Source organism: Pimephales promelas, chromosome 8 (assembly GCF_988280905.1).
Source record: "Pimephales promelas chromosome 8, fPimPro1.hap1.1, whole genome shotgun sequence".
Lineage (NCBI taxonomy): Eukaryota > Metazoa > Chordata > Actinopteri > Cypriniformes > Leuciscidae > Pimephales > Pimephales promelas.
In genome coordinates this window covers 3,495,325-3,512,500 of record NC_142776.1, presented here as the reverse complement: position 1 = coordinate 3,512,500, position 17,176 = coordinate 3,495,325, and the positions used below count along the sequence as shown (strand labels likewise).

The 17,176-nt window shown below is 36.3% G+C and overlaps 3 protein-coding genes across 5 annotated transcripts in view; 1 reads left to right on the top strand and 2 right to left on the bottom strand.

Annotated features, from left to right (window-relative positions):
* Positions 1–3,037, top strand: part of rad54l (RAD54 like) — a 13,007-nt gene extending 9,970 nt beyond the window's left edge. Inside the window, exon 19 of one of the 2 annotated variants that reach the window (XM_039648942.2) lies at positions 2,931–3,037. The gene's annotated coding sequence lies outside the window, so the exon portion shown is untranslated. Of the gene's footprint in view, positions 71–2,930 lie in introns of those variants that run through there. The other variant, XM_039648941.2, reaches the window with a different exon arrangement.
* Positions 1–12,934, bottom strand: part of lrrc41 (leucine rich repeat containing 41) — a 13,580-nt gene extending 646 nt beyond the window's left edge. The window contains exons 1-10 of the mRNA XM_039648944.2: positions 12,747–12,934; positions 12,523–12,609; positions 12,262–12,332; positions 10,917–11,601; positions 8,882–9,109; positions 2,962–3,108; positions 1,326–1,424; positions 1,039–1,167; positions 895–967; positions 1–349 (exon numbers count right to left, since the gene is read on the bottom strand). The exon at positions 1–349 is cut by the window's left edge and continues 646 nt beyond it. Coding sequence (XP_039504878.2) covers positions 130–349; positions 895–967; positions 1,039–1,167; positions 1,326–1,424; positions 2,962–3,108; positions 8,882–9,109; positions 10,917–11,601; positions 12,262–12,332; positions 12,523–12,609; positions 12,747–12,834 — 1,827 coding nt within the window. The 5' untranslated portion in view covers positions 12,835–12,934 and the 3' untranslated portion in view covers positions 1–129. The remainder of the gene's footprint in view (positions 350–894; positions 968–1,038; positions 1,168–1,325; positions 1,425–2,961; positions 3,109–8,881; positions 9,110–10,916; positions 11,602–12,261; positions 12,333–12,522; positions 12,610–12,746) is intronic.
* Positions 12,935–13,928: 994 nt separating this feature from the next.
* On the bottom strand, positions 13,929–16,921 carry uqcrh (ubiquinol-cytochrome c reductase hinge protein). Of its 2 annotated transcripts, none has more exons than XM_039648409.2 (4): positions 16,770–16,921; positions 16,429–16,464; positions 15,351–15,512; positions 13,929–14,221 (listed from the first exon to the last, which is right to left on the bottom strand). In XM_039648409.2, exons 1-4 carry the CDS (start codon positions 16,812–16,814, stop codon positions 14,189–14,191), a joined length of 276 nt encoding a protein of 91 aa, XP_039504343.2. In that variant the 5' UTR covers positions 16,815–16,921; the 3' UTR covers positions 13,929–14,188. The 2 variants fall into 2 exon arrangements, with proteins under 2 accessions (XP_039504343.2, XP_039504344.2); XM_039648410.2 differs by having other exon boundaries at positions 16,429–16,461; positions 16,770–16,917.
* Positions 16,922–17,176: the final 255 nt, after the last annotated feature.

The following is a 17,176-nucleotide window of genomic DNA, read 5'->3' as shown; positions in this document are numbered from 1 at the left end:
TTCGGAGCATTTAGACACATTCGATGTTTGTCCCTATCGGCGTCATTAAACGTGAACTATATCCAAGGTGTCTCGGTCACGTCTGCATGATTTTGTTCCATGTCTTTCACGAGGGAGCTAAAGAGTTTGTCACATCACACTGACGTGATCCGCCATGGTGGACCTGGAGTCCCAGTCGTCCGTTAATATGTTACAGTGCGGGATGAGCTTGCGCAGAGCTTGACCTTTGACCTCAGGGTCACGATCCAGTGGATTAAAGCGCAGGTCTAGGGTCAGTCGCTGAACCGGTCTGCATGTTTCCAGCAGCTGTGCAAACTCCAGAAGTTCAGCAGGGAGAATGAAGTTTGAGCTGGATGGAAGAACACATTATGTTTATTGTGTAAGCAAACATGTATGGAAGATGAATGCAACAGGGTTCCCGCTGGTCCTTAAAAAGTCTTAAATGAGATATTTAAAATTTAAGGCCATTAAAAGTCTTATAAAGTCTTATTTTTACATATGAAAGGTCTTAAATTTTAGATGACACTTCGACAGTCATATCTTAATGTTTTCCAAATTAAAACCATCTAATTTGCGTACGTATTAATTTTATCTATTTTTTATCTAATTCGCGGCAGAATAACGTCTGTTCTCAAAAATATGAAAAATATAAATATCTCCGCGAGTCTGCTGTCAACAACAGGCCTAAACCAGCCATGGCACCAGCACAAAAACACAATCAGTAAAATATCAACTAATTATTATCAACACAACGATGAAAATATCGAGATATGTTTGTCAATATTGCACATCCCTAATGTAGGGTATTAAATTTGATTTCTTCAGGTCTTAAAAAGCCTTAAATTTTACCTTTAAAAAGTGTGCAGGAACCCTGTGCAACAAAACCATCATTACCTAAGGTCTAATTTTGTGATTTGGCTGGGACGGCATCCTGAGAATAAGTTGGCCAACTCGATGACACCTGATGCTGGAAAAAGAAAAACAAGTTAGGTCACATTTATCTTATTAAAAATAAGTACAGAGTGAGTTGAGTCTTACCGAGTCGGTTCTGGGCCAGCGTCAGGCTCTGGAGGGACGAGACCCCTCTCAGCGCTTCAACAAACGGCAACAGGAAGTCCTTCTTTACGGTACACTTATCCAGCAGCCGACAGTCGTTCAAGGACAGCTCTGAGATTCAATCAAAATTGCAAACATTATTATTTCAAGACTTTTATGAATGCAAGAAGTGCTGCATGGGGTGTAAGTTTAGTGTCTCAATGCTATTTGGGTGTGGGAATGGTTCCACTCATAAGAAAAAACAAATATTTTTCTGCATTATGCTGTACCTTCTAACACAGAATATTCCAGGAAATGGAGGATCTCCTGGTGATAGTCAGCTAGGTTTACGTCTTCCAGGTTTAATACTTTGAGTAAAGGATTCGATTCTATGAGGGGAAAAGGAGACATGTTTCATATGAATCAACTGTGTTTCTACAAAACAAAATTAGTTTGTAGCTTAATAGCATTTAGTCGGGGAAAACATTTTGTAATAACACTGAAATTATATTTTTTCTAAGGCAAGTATTTCTACATTATTAAACTGCAATGGCATTTTTTCACCATTACCTCAGAAATACATTTGTTTGGCCTCTGCTTTTGTGAATAAGAAGTACGCTTAAAAGTATTGAATGTGCACAAATCTTAAAGAGTGTGTGACTGTAAAAAAAGTCAGACTAATTTCAATTAAATAAAATGCCACTTTTAAGCAACTATTAAGTACGCACTTAAAAATGCACTTTGTAATAATGTAAAATAAGGTTTTACTTAAAGTACATTTTAAATCATGTTTTCGTGCTTAAAAGTACACTTATTTTAATGTGTTGACAAACACCGTAAAGTACTTGATTGTGATTTTAACTGTATATCATAACATACTAGACTACATTGGTTAACATGAACTAACAGTGAAAACACTTCTAAACGAGACAGATTTACCTTAGTTCATGTTAATTTCGACATTTACTAAAAAAAAAAATAGTAGTATCTGTTAAAATTATTTATGAACCCGAGCTGACATGTACGGAAGCGTATTTCATTCACTTGAAGAAAAAAAAAACTACTCTGTTTTTCTGAATTAACGAGTTAATTATCTCAGAATTACGAGAATTTTTTCATGGGAAAAAGTTTTTTCTCTGTTTTTCTGAGTTAACGAGTTAATTATCTCAGAATTACAAGATATTTTTTCAGAGAAAGTTTTTGCTCTGTTTTTCTGAATTAATGAGTTAATTATCTCAGAATTACAAGATAATTTTTCAGAGAAAGTTTTTGCTCTGTTTTTCTGAATTAACAAGTTAATTATCTCAGAACTACGAGAATTTTTCATGGAAAAAACTTTACTCTTTTTTTCTGAATTAACGAGTTAATTATTTCAGAATTATGATATATATTTTACTTGAAAAAAAAAATGTTTTCACTCTGTTTTCTGAATTAACGAGTTAATTATCTCAGAATTACGAGAATTTTTTATGGAAAAAAGTTTTTTTCTGCTTTTCTGAATTAACGAGATAATTTTCTCAGAATTACAAGATAATTTTTCACAGATAAAAAAAGTTTTTGCTACGTTTTTCTGAATTAACGAATAAATTATCTCAGATAATTTTTCATGTAAAAAAGTTTTTTCTCTTTTTTTCTGAATTAACAAGTTAATTATCTCAGAATTAGAAGATAATTTTTCACAGAAAAAGTTTTTACTCTGTTTTTCTGAATTATCGAGTTAATTATCTCAGTAATTAATTCATAAAAATTCCATGAAAAATTCTCGTAATTCTGAGAAACAGAATAGATTTTGTTTCCTCAAGTGAATGCAATACGCTTCCTTACAATTAAGCATATTCTTGTAACATTATTTCTGCATTTTAGTATTTTAGAGTCGCATGTTGATTTTTCACCAGGCTGGCAGAAGGAAGTAGATGTCTAGAGTACCTGCTACTGTGTGGAAGAAGCGTGGAGACAGGCGTGTTCCTGACAGATGAAGGCTGGTGAGTTTGGGCGTCCACGTCAGCGCCGGAAGAAAACACTTGACGGTCATCGGACCCGTGGATTTGACCGACAGCTTCTCCAGACACAGCTCTGGGAATGACAGATAAACACTCAATCATCAATCTCAAACTTATTTCATTATTAATGAATGATAGACAAATATCTTCAGTTACAATCAGTCAAGAGTGATATAATTGAGATATTTATATAGGTTTTATTAGGGCCCAAGCCCTGAAAGGGCGAAGGCCCTATTGTTTTCCTTGGGATTATTTTTCTTTACTATTATTATTATTATTATAATAATTATTATTTTACTACCTTTTGGGCACTTTTGGGGCCCTTAACGTGCTCGAAAACTCTTGAAACTTTGCACACGGGTCAGAACCCGCGGCCATCAGAGCCGGGCTGAAGCTGGTACCCGGGCGTGGTAGGGCGGCTCGTCAGCGCCCCCTGGAACGGGGTCCGAACACTTGGTCCATAACTCAAACACGCTTGTATGTAATAATATGAAACTCGGTACACATGTTGATCTCATCGTTTCATCTATACCTCACACTCTTACTTTTTACCCCAGCCCAACAGGAAGTCGGCTATTGAGGTTTGTTTGTAAAACGCTCGCAATGGAATGTCATATACTCCTCCTAGAGCTTTGATCCAAATTCGACGAAACTCGATCAGCGTGAAGTCAAGACATTGAGGATGAAAGTTTGCGAGGGAATTTTTTATATCTCGAACGGTTTGTCCGTGGCGAGGAAACGAAATCATGGCGAGAAACGTGAAACAGGAAGTGTGTTATAACTTCAGCATACATTAACTGATCTTGATGAAACTTCAGCAGTGTGTTCGCTGTAAGAGGACGATCACATGGATGTGACTATTGTGAGTCAAAGTTATAGCGCCACCAACTGGCAGCAGGAAGTGTGTCACTTTCAAAATGCTTTGATATCACCCTTTTATTTTTACCCGATTTGCTTCAAACTTCATATGTATAATGTAAACATACGGCAGATGTAGACCTGTGAATGGATTCTTGATATCTTTGAAACTGTTGCCGTGGCGACGCATCAAACTTTACCCTTCTTTTAGGATGCTTTTTGGATGCTTTTGAGACCCTTAGCATGCTTCAAATTGCATGAAACTCGACAGACACATCACATTTATTAGCCAGTAGACATGTGCAAAGTTTCAGAAACGGGCGTGGTGAGGGCTCAGTAGCGACACCTTTTGACAAAAGTGGGGTTGTTAGTTTTAACTAGAGTTACAAAAATTGGTATGTATATTGTACTCCTCGAGCCGGACAACTTTCTATTTGACACTTATTAGCTAGGACCCACAGAAAGTCAGATATTTTTGTTTGAATATGGCCACTCTGAGCCTACATGTCTCTGTGTCTTTGGCTGGCTGGCTGACTGGCTGGCTGTCTGTGTGTGTGTGTGCAGGGGGAGGGGGCTTAACCATTTCACTGCTGTGTGTATGACCTGCATAAAGAAAATACATTTCTCAAGCCTGGTATTTTTTAAATAAGTTTTTATTTTTATTTTTTATAAGTAAAGGCATATAACTAGTTTAATTGTAGTGAATTGACAATAGTTTTATATAATTAGTTTATTAATCAGATTAACTTGGTCAATAAACTTGGTCTGAAAATTTGGTCCATAAATCAAACACACTTGCATGTAATAATATGAAACTTGGTACACATATAGATCTCATCGTTTCATATATACTTCACACTCTTACTTTTTACCCCAGCCCAACAGGAAGTCGGCTATTTAGGGTTGTGTTTAAAACACATGCAATGGAATTTAAATTATTGCTCCTAGAGCACTGAACCAAATTCGACGAAACTCGATCAGCGTGAAGTCAAGACATTAAGGATGAAAAAGTGCCACGGGATTTTTGATACCTCGAACGGTTTGGCCGTGGCGAGGAAACGAAATTATGGCGAGAAACATGAAACAGGATGTGTGTTATAACTTCAGCATACATTAACTGATCTTGATGAAACTTCAGCAGTGTTTTCGCTGTAAGAGACCGATCACATGGATGTGACTATTGTGAGTCAAAGTTATAGCGCCACCAACTGGCAGCAGGAAGTGTGTCACTTTCAAAATGCTTTGAAATCACTCTCTTATTTTTAACCGATTTGCTTCAAACTTCATCTGTATAATGTAAATACACGGCAGATGTAGACCTGTGAATGAATTTTTGATATCTTTGATACTGTTGCCGTGGCAACGAAACAAACTTTAACATTCTTTTTTGATGCTTTTGGGACTCTTAGCATGCTTGAAATTGCTTAAAACTCAACAGATACATCACATTTATTAGCCAGTAGACATGTGCAACTATGGCAAAAGATTAAAGTAATGTGAAAAAAGTAAACACTAAAAGCCTCATATCTTCTAAAAATGTAATTATACATCATTTGTTTCTAAATTAAATTATACAAATATTATAACTTCCCCAATTTTTCCCTTTTTTCATTTAAGAATTATGTTTACGTTCAAAAACAGCCAGAATTGTTGTAAAATTCAGAAAAAAATAATAATCTGAGTCATACGTAGTGCTATACTGCCCTCTTGTGTTCAATATCAGGTAGGCCTATTGTGTATATTCCCACCGGTTAATCAACGTGTGACTCCGCTGGGACTTGGGAGCTTTTAAATCGCTTACTTAAAACCGAAAGTCAAAATACGGATGTCCGCACAAGACATTAATGGTGTGGAGTAGAGCGAGCATTTTAAATAAATTCCTATTAAGTAGGATTGAACTAAACAGAAAGAATGTTCACTCTGTTCTGCTGGTTCCTCGCTGGTGGATCATATGATTACTTTGTCATAATCTATGACAAAAATGCTATTATAAACTATATTAATAATAGATAATACACATTGCTCTTATTTTTAAAAAATACATTCATGAAAAACAAGATAACAAAAATCATAAAAAGATATAGCCATGGCTGCTATAAATGTTTGAAATGCATAGGACAGATGTTTAATGATGCAGCAACATATAATTGAAAGGCAATTAATAATCTGTCATTACGTCACTGCATTATCATATTACGGCTCTAATACGGTGCAGCACAAAGCACTTATGTGCATCCCGAGCGGAGAATGATGTGCTTGAAGCCACATGAAGTTACAGCGCATTGAGTCCGTATTGAAAAGTTCAAAGCACAAAGGAAATACATATTTATGAACAGTGTATTATACATTATATATCTATGCAATAGTTTATTGAGCCTTTTCTTTTAAAGGTTTTAAATTTCAGTTACTGTGTGCGTGAAGAACAATTATAGTGCTCTGACTCTAGTGTTGTGATCTAACCGACAGCGTCTGACACCCGGTAGAAAGTAACACGATTAAGTTACAGCAATAAAGTCCAGCAAGAAAAAATTTCTTCATTCGAAAATATAGACCTTTAGACCTTTATCTTAAAGACCCAGTATAATAGGATTAACATTGAATCATCTTGAAGATCGTTTCATCATTGACTGTAACCGAATGCGACGTGCTGTTTGAATGCTGAATGGAGAATGACTGACAGGCGCAGAGAGGGAAAAGTTTACGTGTTCTTGAATTTAATGACTTAAATATTAATTTCTATATCACATAATAGCTTCAGAACACTTATAATACAGTACACAAAAACTTTATGGTACTTTAGAAAGTTTTTGTGCCTTTGTGCCTTACATAGAATAGTATATGCACAATATAGAATTTGAATCAGCCTCGTCAAAGATGGCAGTGTCAGAGCCGATACCGATCCCGAGTATCTAATCGGCGCACTTCTTTTCAACAGTCAAATTGAAATTGAAATTGCTTGAAACTCAACAGATACATCACATTTATTAGCCAGTAGACGTGCAAAGTTTCAGAAACGGGCATGGTGCAAGGACTAAATAGCGCCACCTTTTGACAAAAGTGGGGTTGTTAGTTTTATCTACAGTTACAAAAATCGGTATATACATTTTACTCCTCAAGCCGGACAACTTTCTATTACATAGTCATTAGCTCGGACCAAGAGGAAGTCCGATATTTTGGTTTGAATATGGTGAGCCTCTCTCTGAGCCTACGTCCTTGTATGGCAAGCCCTTTTAACATTTAAAAGCTAAGTTTGCCTATCCGGAATTAACATTGTAGATATCAACAACGTCTTTCTGTCTAGTCCTAATTACATTTTGGATAGTTTGTATTATCATTTAAGATATCTGTAACATAATTTTGACTAGTCGAAATGACAGAGTATGGCAAGCCGTTTTAACATTTAATCATGAAAGGGCCAAAGCCTTCGGCACCGCCACCCGGGTGCCTTTAGGTAACTAAAGGAACCGGGGTTGCGGTGCCACCGGCTTGGGCCCGCCATCGCTGCTCGCAGCTATATTTCATATTATTTTTAATTTTATTAATACAATTTTTTATTAGTTTTGTTGTTTTTTTTGTCCTTTTTAATAGTCTATATAGTACTTTTCCATTAGTTTTAATTATTTAAGTGAATTAAATTATACTAAATAAAAATGAGAAATTGTGCCTCGGCAATTAATTGAAAACATATATATATATTTTTTACTTAACATTGTTAATATATTTATTAAGTACCGAGCGATCGTTTCGCTTGATAAGACCCTTATTCATCGTCTGGAATCATTTAAAGCCCTTCGAACAGTTTGCAGTATGCACTGAAACTGTCTTTTGGACCTTGAACCGTTTGGTTCCCATTGAAGTCCATTATATGGAGAAAATCCTGGAATGTTTTCATCAAAAACCTTAATTTTTTTTCGACTGAAGAAAGAAAGACATGGACATCTTGGATGACATGGGGGTGAGTAAATTATCAGCAAAAGTTTTTTTTAAAAGTGAACTACTCCAATTCGCGCAAAGCGTCATGGGGTGTAGGAATAAGGTGGATTGTTGTTCTTGTTGGCTTTTTGGATTTCCAATATCTTATATTTTGATGCTACCCTGGGATGCGTTGCGACCATAGTTGGCTAACTTGCGACCATAGTTGGCAAACGATGCTTTCGGGAAACGCACCCCTGGATGCCAGCCCGAACTCCGCCCACAACATTTTTTGGTCGGGAAGTTCGGTCTGGACTCTATCCATTGAGACGTAATTATGATCCGACAAATAACATTCAGGCCAATCAAATTGCCAGGGCGGGCTTTATACGATGATGGACAGATGATCCTCAGGGACGTAATCATCACGTTATCAACGAGCGCTAAACTGGTTTCCCTCAAAGATGGCCGCCGCTGGAGAATTGAGATGTATTCTACTGTCGCGTCTGTTGTAAAATAAATGGACAGCGCATTCATTTTAATAGACAAACAGAGAACTGCAATCAAGGCATTTGTCGATCAAAAAGATATTTTTGCCGTCCTTCCTACATGATTCGGCAAAAGTGTGGCAGCTGGCTCTGACGGTCGTTAAGAAGATGGGACGTAATGAAAAGCCTGTGGTCGTTGTGGTTTCTCCTTTGGTCGCACTCATGAAAAGAAGCACCACTCGTTATTTAACTTCTAAAGTAAGTAAGTTCTGTAGTTGACAACTGTATGCAAAGTAGTTGACTTACTGTGTTGCTCTGGTTGTAGGTTTACCGACTATCCAATTGAGTGCAGAGTTGTTGTTTTTTTCCTGGTTCGGTTAAGACACGCCTTATAATAAAAGCCCTATGGAGCGGTTTCAGACTCATATTCCGACAAGAAAATGAGTATGACGAAGTCAGGCTATTTTGATGCCATTGATTTTATAAAATATCTACTCCACCTCTAGGTTGTTGGCTAAAAGTTAACATCAACTAGCGATGTTCAATCTATGAAAACTGTAGCATATGAACAGCATCAGTTTGACTCACGTCTGCTCTGAGTGAAGCACGTCTGCAGCCTGTGTGTGTTTCTGTCGGCAGGAGGGCAGATCTCCAGGGAAAGGCTCAGGAGACTCGGACATGCTCTCAGCACGCCGATCAAGTGTGTGTGACCGCAAACGTGACTTAAACTGAGATCTGTGAGAGAGCAGCCGGGGTTCAGGAACAAGCGTCTGAGAGACTCCACCAACACTGACATCTCCTCCTCGTGAATGAGCCCTGCATACACACACACACAACACCACTGCATTCAGAGATGTCCATATTAAGCCAAAAAATATATACACATAAACAGTGACAGAGTAGACTTCACAACATTTATTTCCATCAAGATGTGCATTAATATTTGGGCAAGATCTCGTAAAGTCAATGCAGATAGTTAATATGAGGAAATGATTCGTCATGTTTCCTCCCAATCAGGAATAAGGCCATGGTGTGTCTTCCTACATGGTTGTTTAAAGCTGCTGTCGTTAAAAATAATCCAAAATAATTATGAAAAAAAAAAAACATATTCTGCCAGTGGTCAAAACTATCTTGATTCAAAACGGTTTGCTTGTAATAATGATTTTAATTCCAGTGGTACTGGTGGGTTTCCGCGGGAAATTCGCGCATGTCATTACGTCACACCCGTACACATAAAGTAGGAGTTTCGGCTAGCTGCGCGTGAGGAGATGTAGAGATGTATATCGCAGCACTTCGAACGAGGGCTGTCAAACGATTCATCTCGATTAATCGCATCCAAAATAAAAGTTTGTGTTTACATAATATATGTGCGTGTGCACTGTGTATAATCCTACTGAGAGTTGGATTTTTAAATACTTTTGAAAGAAGTCTCTTCTGCTCACCAAGGGTGTGTTTATTTAATCAAACAATGATTTGATCATAAATACAAAAAAAAAAACTGTAAAAATTTTAATGAGTTGTTTTCTATTTTAATGAATTGTCTTCAGTGTCACATGATCCTTCAGAAATCATTCTAATATGATGATTTGCAGCTCGAGAACATTTCTGATTATTATCAATGTTGAAAACAGTTGCGCTGCTTCATATATTTGTGGAAACCGTTATACATTTTCTCCAAGATTCTTAGATGGAAAAGAAAGTTAAAAACAGCATTTATTTGAAATAGATATCTTTTATGTTTATTATTTATAAATATCTTCACTTTTGATAAAATTAATGCATTCTTGCAGAATAAAATAATTAATTTCTTAAACAAAAATCTTGAGGACCTCAAACATTTAATATATATATATATATATATATATATATATATATATATATATATATATGAAGAGTTCAGATGCAAAAACCTCTAAATGCCATTTGAAATTTTCTTCTTTAATGATGATTTTTATCAAACTTGTATATTTAAGTTCAGTAATTTCACTTAAATAACAATTAATAGGTAATTATCATTGCCATTTAAGTGAAATCACTGAACTTAAATATACAAGCTTGATAAAAATTATCATTTTAGAAGAAAATTTCAAATGGCACTTAGAGGCTTTTGCATCTGAACTCTTCATATATATATATATATATATATTTGGGCTGTGCAAAAATTAATTGCGATTAATCACATCCAAAATAAAAGTCTATGTTTACATAATATATTTGTGTGTGCTGTATATAATTATTTTGTATATATAAATACACACACATGCATCTATATATTTAAGAAAATGTGTTGTTCATGTATAAAATATTTATATACATATATATATATATATATATATATATATATATACAGAATTTAAGCGCAAATAATTCTTAAATATATACATGCATGCATAGGTATTTATATATACAAAATAATTATATACAGCACACACAAATATATTATGTAAACACAGACTTTTATTTTGGATGCGATTAATCGCAATTAATTTTTGCACAGCCCTAAAATATATATATATATATATATATATATATATATATATATATATATGTCTTTCCACCTGACTATACGTGTAGACGTTTAGGAAAAACTAGATATCATATTTGAGCATCAGCATGTACTTACAGTCGCTGTGATGAAGATGTAGTGTGTGAAGACACAACCATGTAGGCAAGAGAGGTGACACCGTGGTCAGGATTTCACATTTGGACACTTCAAAATCAAACGAGTGGATCTGACCTTCAGGGCAGTGGTCAGCAGGGCTGCTAAAGGACGAAAACTCGCGGCACAAAACCTCTGGATTTTCCTCCGCGTCTAAAGCGAGACGTTTGGCTGCGGGTTCGTCCAGCTCTCCGTCATCTTCTTCTGAGCAATGGGCGTCAGCGTGGGGCACTGATGACCCCTGAGGACCCCTGTGTCTGGATATGAGCCAGCGCAGAAAAGATGAATCTGAGTTTCTTCTCAGGACCACTTCTCTGACAGAGCCGTGGTCCAGGAGCCGGTGGAGGATGAACAACACGTATTTCCGCCCCTGTTTTAGTAGAGCATTGGCATCCAGTAATCTGAGGGACGTCACGCCCGATTCAAGGGTGCTCAGGATGGGCCGCAGGGCACCAGATGCGAGCCTGCAGATGTTTTTGGTTGAGGTGTTTAGAGAGAGGACTCTGACGTGCTTCACGGTCATGGAGAGGATGGAGGAATCGCTGAGGTTGGAAAGGTACGATCCTCCTCGACTGACCTGGGTGAACATGACCATGTGAAAGAGCCTTTCCAAACATCGCTGCTTCCAGTCCTGAGAGAGTGGCGCTGACTGAAAAAACACAGATTTCAGGTATAGCACACTTAACACGGGTCTCATGGGGACTAAATTTTGAATAAAATCAAATTTAAAGGTCTATATAAGAAATTCAATTTGTTTTAGGTAGTTTGCAGTAAAAATCCATAATTAAAATTATAAAATAAAATCTTTATTGGCCATGTATAAGGAATTTGACTTGATAGTTTGCTCTAAAAACACAGAAAACAATACACTTCATGAAATTTTATAAAAAAGGTCAACTTACAGATTTTGACTTGCAGTAAAAAATCCAAAATAAAATTAAGAATAAATAAATAAATAAATAAATAAAAGGTTTATTGACCATGTAAGTTGCACTTGGTAGTTTGCTCTAAAAATTAAAATAAAATAAAAATATCTACATAAGGAATTTGGCTTCGTAGTTTGCTCTACAAATCCAGAATAAAAATAAAACAATACACAAAAAACTGAATTAAATACAATGTTTATTGCCCATGTACATTGCACTTATGAGGAATTTGACTTGGTAGTTTGCTCTAAAACTCAGAATATGTATGTGTGTGTGTGTGTGTATATATATATATATATATATATATATATATATAGGCAAGCTTGACATCACACATGATGACAGACAGGATTTGAGCAGAGATGATCACATAAAGAGCAAACCTTCGATCTCCAGCGCCACGTCTGATCCAGATCTCTCCATATTCTTGCCCAAATTACAGAGGTGGAGATTCCTGAAAGAGCATCAGCTTTATTTCATTAACATGGCCTGTATTTGAACATTTTAATTCAAAGGAATCCATTTTCTACACCATTATATATATATATATATATATATATATATATATATATATATATATATATATATATATATATATATATATATATGAAGAGAAAACACAGATGCTCTTCATTCATATGTACCTTTAGTGGCAGCAGCAGTTTCAATCCTGTCCAGATAGTAAATGTTTAGATGTGGCAGTAAGTCTTTCAGGAGAGAGACAGGCAGATCTAGATCAAGACACATAGAAACAACATTATAAATGTCAAAACTGTTCACGTTCTTTACATTTGCCCTAACGTTACACATGAAGTCTTGAAGACTAGAGATTAACAAGTAAATAATTGTTGCCATAAATAAAACTCACTCAAAACCTTTCTTTCTAATAGATCAATGTTTTGAGCCACTTTCACGATGCACATTTGCACCAACGAGCTTCCATCTGAAACTCCCATTTTAGCACAAGATTGTTTTCTTACGACCGAGCGCGTGCTCGACACGTCTACTGTTGTTGTGTTTCCGTTACGAGTTTCGGAAATGAAAATGGAAGGAAATCTGTGACAGAAAGCAACTGTTCCTCCAGGGGGCGCTCAAAAAGCGGGATTTTACACTAAAATGCGTTTAATCTTAATCTTTTCCCCCAATTATTTGCGATATTTGTACATTTCAAATTATAATCTTTTAAATTGATGCATTCAAATAATTTATATCTGAGATGCAAATGAAAAGTCGCTGCAATTATAAATATTTTTAAATCTTCTTCAATGATCACACACGACTGCGATTGGGTCGAAGTGTCTAGTGCTGAGAAAAGTAACAGTTACCACGTGACAGCATTTTTTTTATATAGTTTACACAATGAATATTATTCTAACAAATTACATCTGATTTTTATCTTTATCCATCAAACTAAAAACTCTCAGTAAAGACACGTTTGGGCTGCTAACTCCCGTTAGTTAAAACAACATAATTTCATGTTAAATTCCATTCTAGTCGCTCAAATTCAATGCAAAGACCGCATCGACTCCTAACTTCCGGGCGCCGCTGTAGCCAATGAAACGCGCTGTATGAAACACGTGGTGCATTTCCCGCCCAGTACCGCACTCCAGCTCCTGAAAGGTCCATCAAAAGTAATTGATTGCTTAAAACAAATTTTATCCCATTAAATGTCACTTTTGTTAAGCATAGCACCCTTTCGGTTTTATTCCTGTGTGAAAAGTTGAATGTTATAGTATGCTATACACTTTGATATTGTTTAGCATGTGAAGACATGACAAAGGCAGAGTGAGTGACACAGCATTATCTAAATTATACATACTGCAAGATTATACAATGTTGAATGTTCACTCTCTATTTAAACACCAGCACATTACTATAAAGACTCTACTCTATTAGTATGAACCCAAGTCGAGTTCATTTATAATGTTCCTTGATGTTTATCTGTTTTCATTTCTATCAGGCATACTGTCGATGCTGCACTCCTTACCCCGAAACACAAGTTATGGTTCCCAACAATCAAGTTATGGCAATAAGGTATTACAAACAGCACTTGTCTTAATTTCTTTATTGTTTTCTGTTATTTGACATTAGCAACAAACCCAAATTCTGTGTTAGCATCATCTCTTTACTGATCTCAACAACAGAGGACACATTATTTCATATGAGAGAAGAAAACAGATAACAGTTCAGTCACAACTCGGCAATATGGAATCAGTTACAGGGAATTGTTGAATCTGGGTCAATAATCACAATATATAAATAACCGAGCAGTATTTCTATAAGCAGGCAACCATCTATAAACAGCTCCATTTATTTGACTGACTGGAACACCTTGTGGGCCACCTGTAGAAGACAAGAACAAAACAAGTTATAGCAAAAATTATGTTCAAAAGTTATTTTAATTTATTTGACTGAGAATTTGAGATTGAGAATTTTCTCACACACAAAATAGCAGCATACAAGTTAGGTATGACAAACAAGATTAAATAATGATAGATTTAGCTCTTTTTAGCGTTCTTAAATGTATGTTTGTACTTTAACTTAAAGACTCTTCCTAAAATGCCTCATCGATCTAAAACTCTCTACCAATCATTAGCTGTTTCCACCCACAGTTGTGAATTTAAAGTGATAGTTCTCCCAAAAAAGTTAGTTTGTTAGACTTTCTGCTTTCAGACGATTACAATCTGAGTCATTGAAAAAAAAAAAAAATCCCGGCTCTTCCCAGGTTTATAACGGGAGTGAGATTTTGAAGCCCAAAAAGCGCATTGATCCATCATAAAAGTAATCCAAACGACTCCTGGGGGATAATAAAGGCCTTCTGAAGCGAAGCCATGTGTTTTTGTAAGAAAAATATCCATATTTATAACTTTATAAAATATAATAATCACTGGCTTCCTGTTACAGAAATATGCAAGTCGACCTCTGACCCGCCACATGGTGAGTGACCTTTGACCTGACGCAGAAGGTAGGATGTAGGAGAAGCGCAACTTGTAAATGGATACTTTGGTTACTCACAGCTGATGTTGCAACTTGCCAGCGCATTCATTTATTAATTTCGAACCAAAACTCCTTTGCTAGGCGTCCTCTATAGCCTTTTAATGAACACCCTGCAGCCAATCAGAATCGAGTATTCACCCAGACCATGGTATAAACCAAATCATTTTGATGACAGACTTTACAGCGTTTCAGAAACACCAAAACCAACATCTGAGATGCTGTGATGGGATTGGTCTGCTGGTTAGTCCAGTTATCCAATCACAGCCTGTTCTGAAGCAGTCGCCAGACTTAATATTTATTAGTAAATGTATTTCCATCATAGATTATGTGTCTTCTTAACGAATAAAAAAATGTATCCGCCATATGTTTTTATGAGCATTTTTTTAATTTATGATTATCTTGGCATTTCCATTCAACGGTTTTTTTTAATGTGATATCCCAAAATCCACATAAAAATAGGTGGAGAGACTCTTACACAGTGGTCCCGAGCGTGCAGGAAGTCGAACAGCTCCTCTGTACAGTCTTCTGAGGTCGCCGAGCGCGAGCCGACCCGGGATTCGCACGCCTCCAGCCGCTCGCGTGCGTGAACACAATGCTCCGACTGCGCGCACTTCTCCCTCACGACCTCTAGAGGGTCCTGCAGAGCACATAGCAAACAATATTCTTCATCAAAACTGGATAATGTCGTGCAATAGTTCATGCATTTCAGTAATTCAAATTAGAAGATGAAACTAATCTTTGAAACTTTTTTTATTGATTTCATGTAATAGTCAAATTTTGTATTTGAATTTCAAGATCATCAAAATCACAACTTTAGCACGATATTATTATTTTTTGTGCTTCACCTGTATGTGTACTGTGCTAGACTGACTGAGACTTGTTACATCACTTGTATACTGTTGCCCTCTTGTATGTCTGGCTCTCATTTTTGGATAAAAGCGTCTCCTTAATGATTAAATGTAAATTGTGCATATCATCCAGAAACAAGCCTAAAGGGTCGACTGATATTAGATATGAGAAAGTGTTCTGTTGGGACTTTAAGTGAATAGGATTTGGTATGCAAGAACACAAATGATACAAGTCAAATGTCTTTCAGTTACGATAGAGGGCGCTATAACCTCAAAACGACACAGCTGAGATCGAGGAAATTCACACAGAAATCATCCAAAGGTAATCCACACACATTATATTATAATGTGTGTGGATTACCTTTGATTATATGGACTCTTTCGGTGGTATTTTAATTTGGGGGGTGAAATTACCTGGACATGACTTCATGAGATTCACCTTAATATTACATTTTAAGAATTCCAAATAATAATTTCACTCTTTTAACTTAATTATTAAATTACTGTAATTAATAACAGTTTACTCAAACAAAGTGGCTTACAGTACACTCATTTACTGAGATAACCTGAGGTCTTGATCAAGGGCACAATAGTGAAAGTTTATGGAATTAAACACTTAAAAAAAAAAATCATATGTATTGATTTAAACATAATGTTCCCACATAATATTCGTCAGAAAATGTTGATAAGAGAGACGTAACTTACCACCATGTCCTCCTCCTCTTCTTCTTCCTCCTCCTCCTAAACGCAACAAAGTATATTAATCGGTTACATGTATGTTCATACACAGGAATAGTATGAAAAGTAATACATAGGATACCAAGGATGAGTGTGCATACACGTACAAGGCTAAGGGGAAATCTCACGCAACAGTTTAGACAGCAGAAGCATGGAATAGGAATAATAGTATATATGTAGTATGTACATAATAATCAACATATAGATCAAGCTCGGCCACATAAACCAGAACATTTCGACATAAAGCGGCTCCTTTGCCCCCTAAATTAGATTAAAACCGCACAGCAAAACACTATATGCATATATACCTCATCTGGCTCTCCGTTCAAGATCATTTTGTCTTCTAAAACCATGATTTTAGTTTAGTTTTCCAGAAGTGACCCTCTGTGGACGGTAATAATCGCCGATGGAGGACAGCGTGACACTTTCCGGAAGCTGTACGTGCTTAAAGACGTTCGTGAAAAAGAGAGACGTCCACCTCTGCCAACTTCCGGTTCATCGCGTTCATGTCATGATGCAAACACCAATATTTGTGTATAATTGTGTATCTGACTCTAATATTGAATAAAGTGTAGTTTTTAGCGAGAGACGTATGTGATATATGACATATTTCCACATTTATATACGACTAGCGTTGATCTGCGTTACCTTGTAAAGGCTTTGCTGCCATCTGTTGGCTTGGAGAATGAACGTCAAACCTGTTTTGCCTTATTTT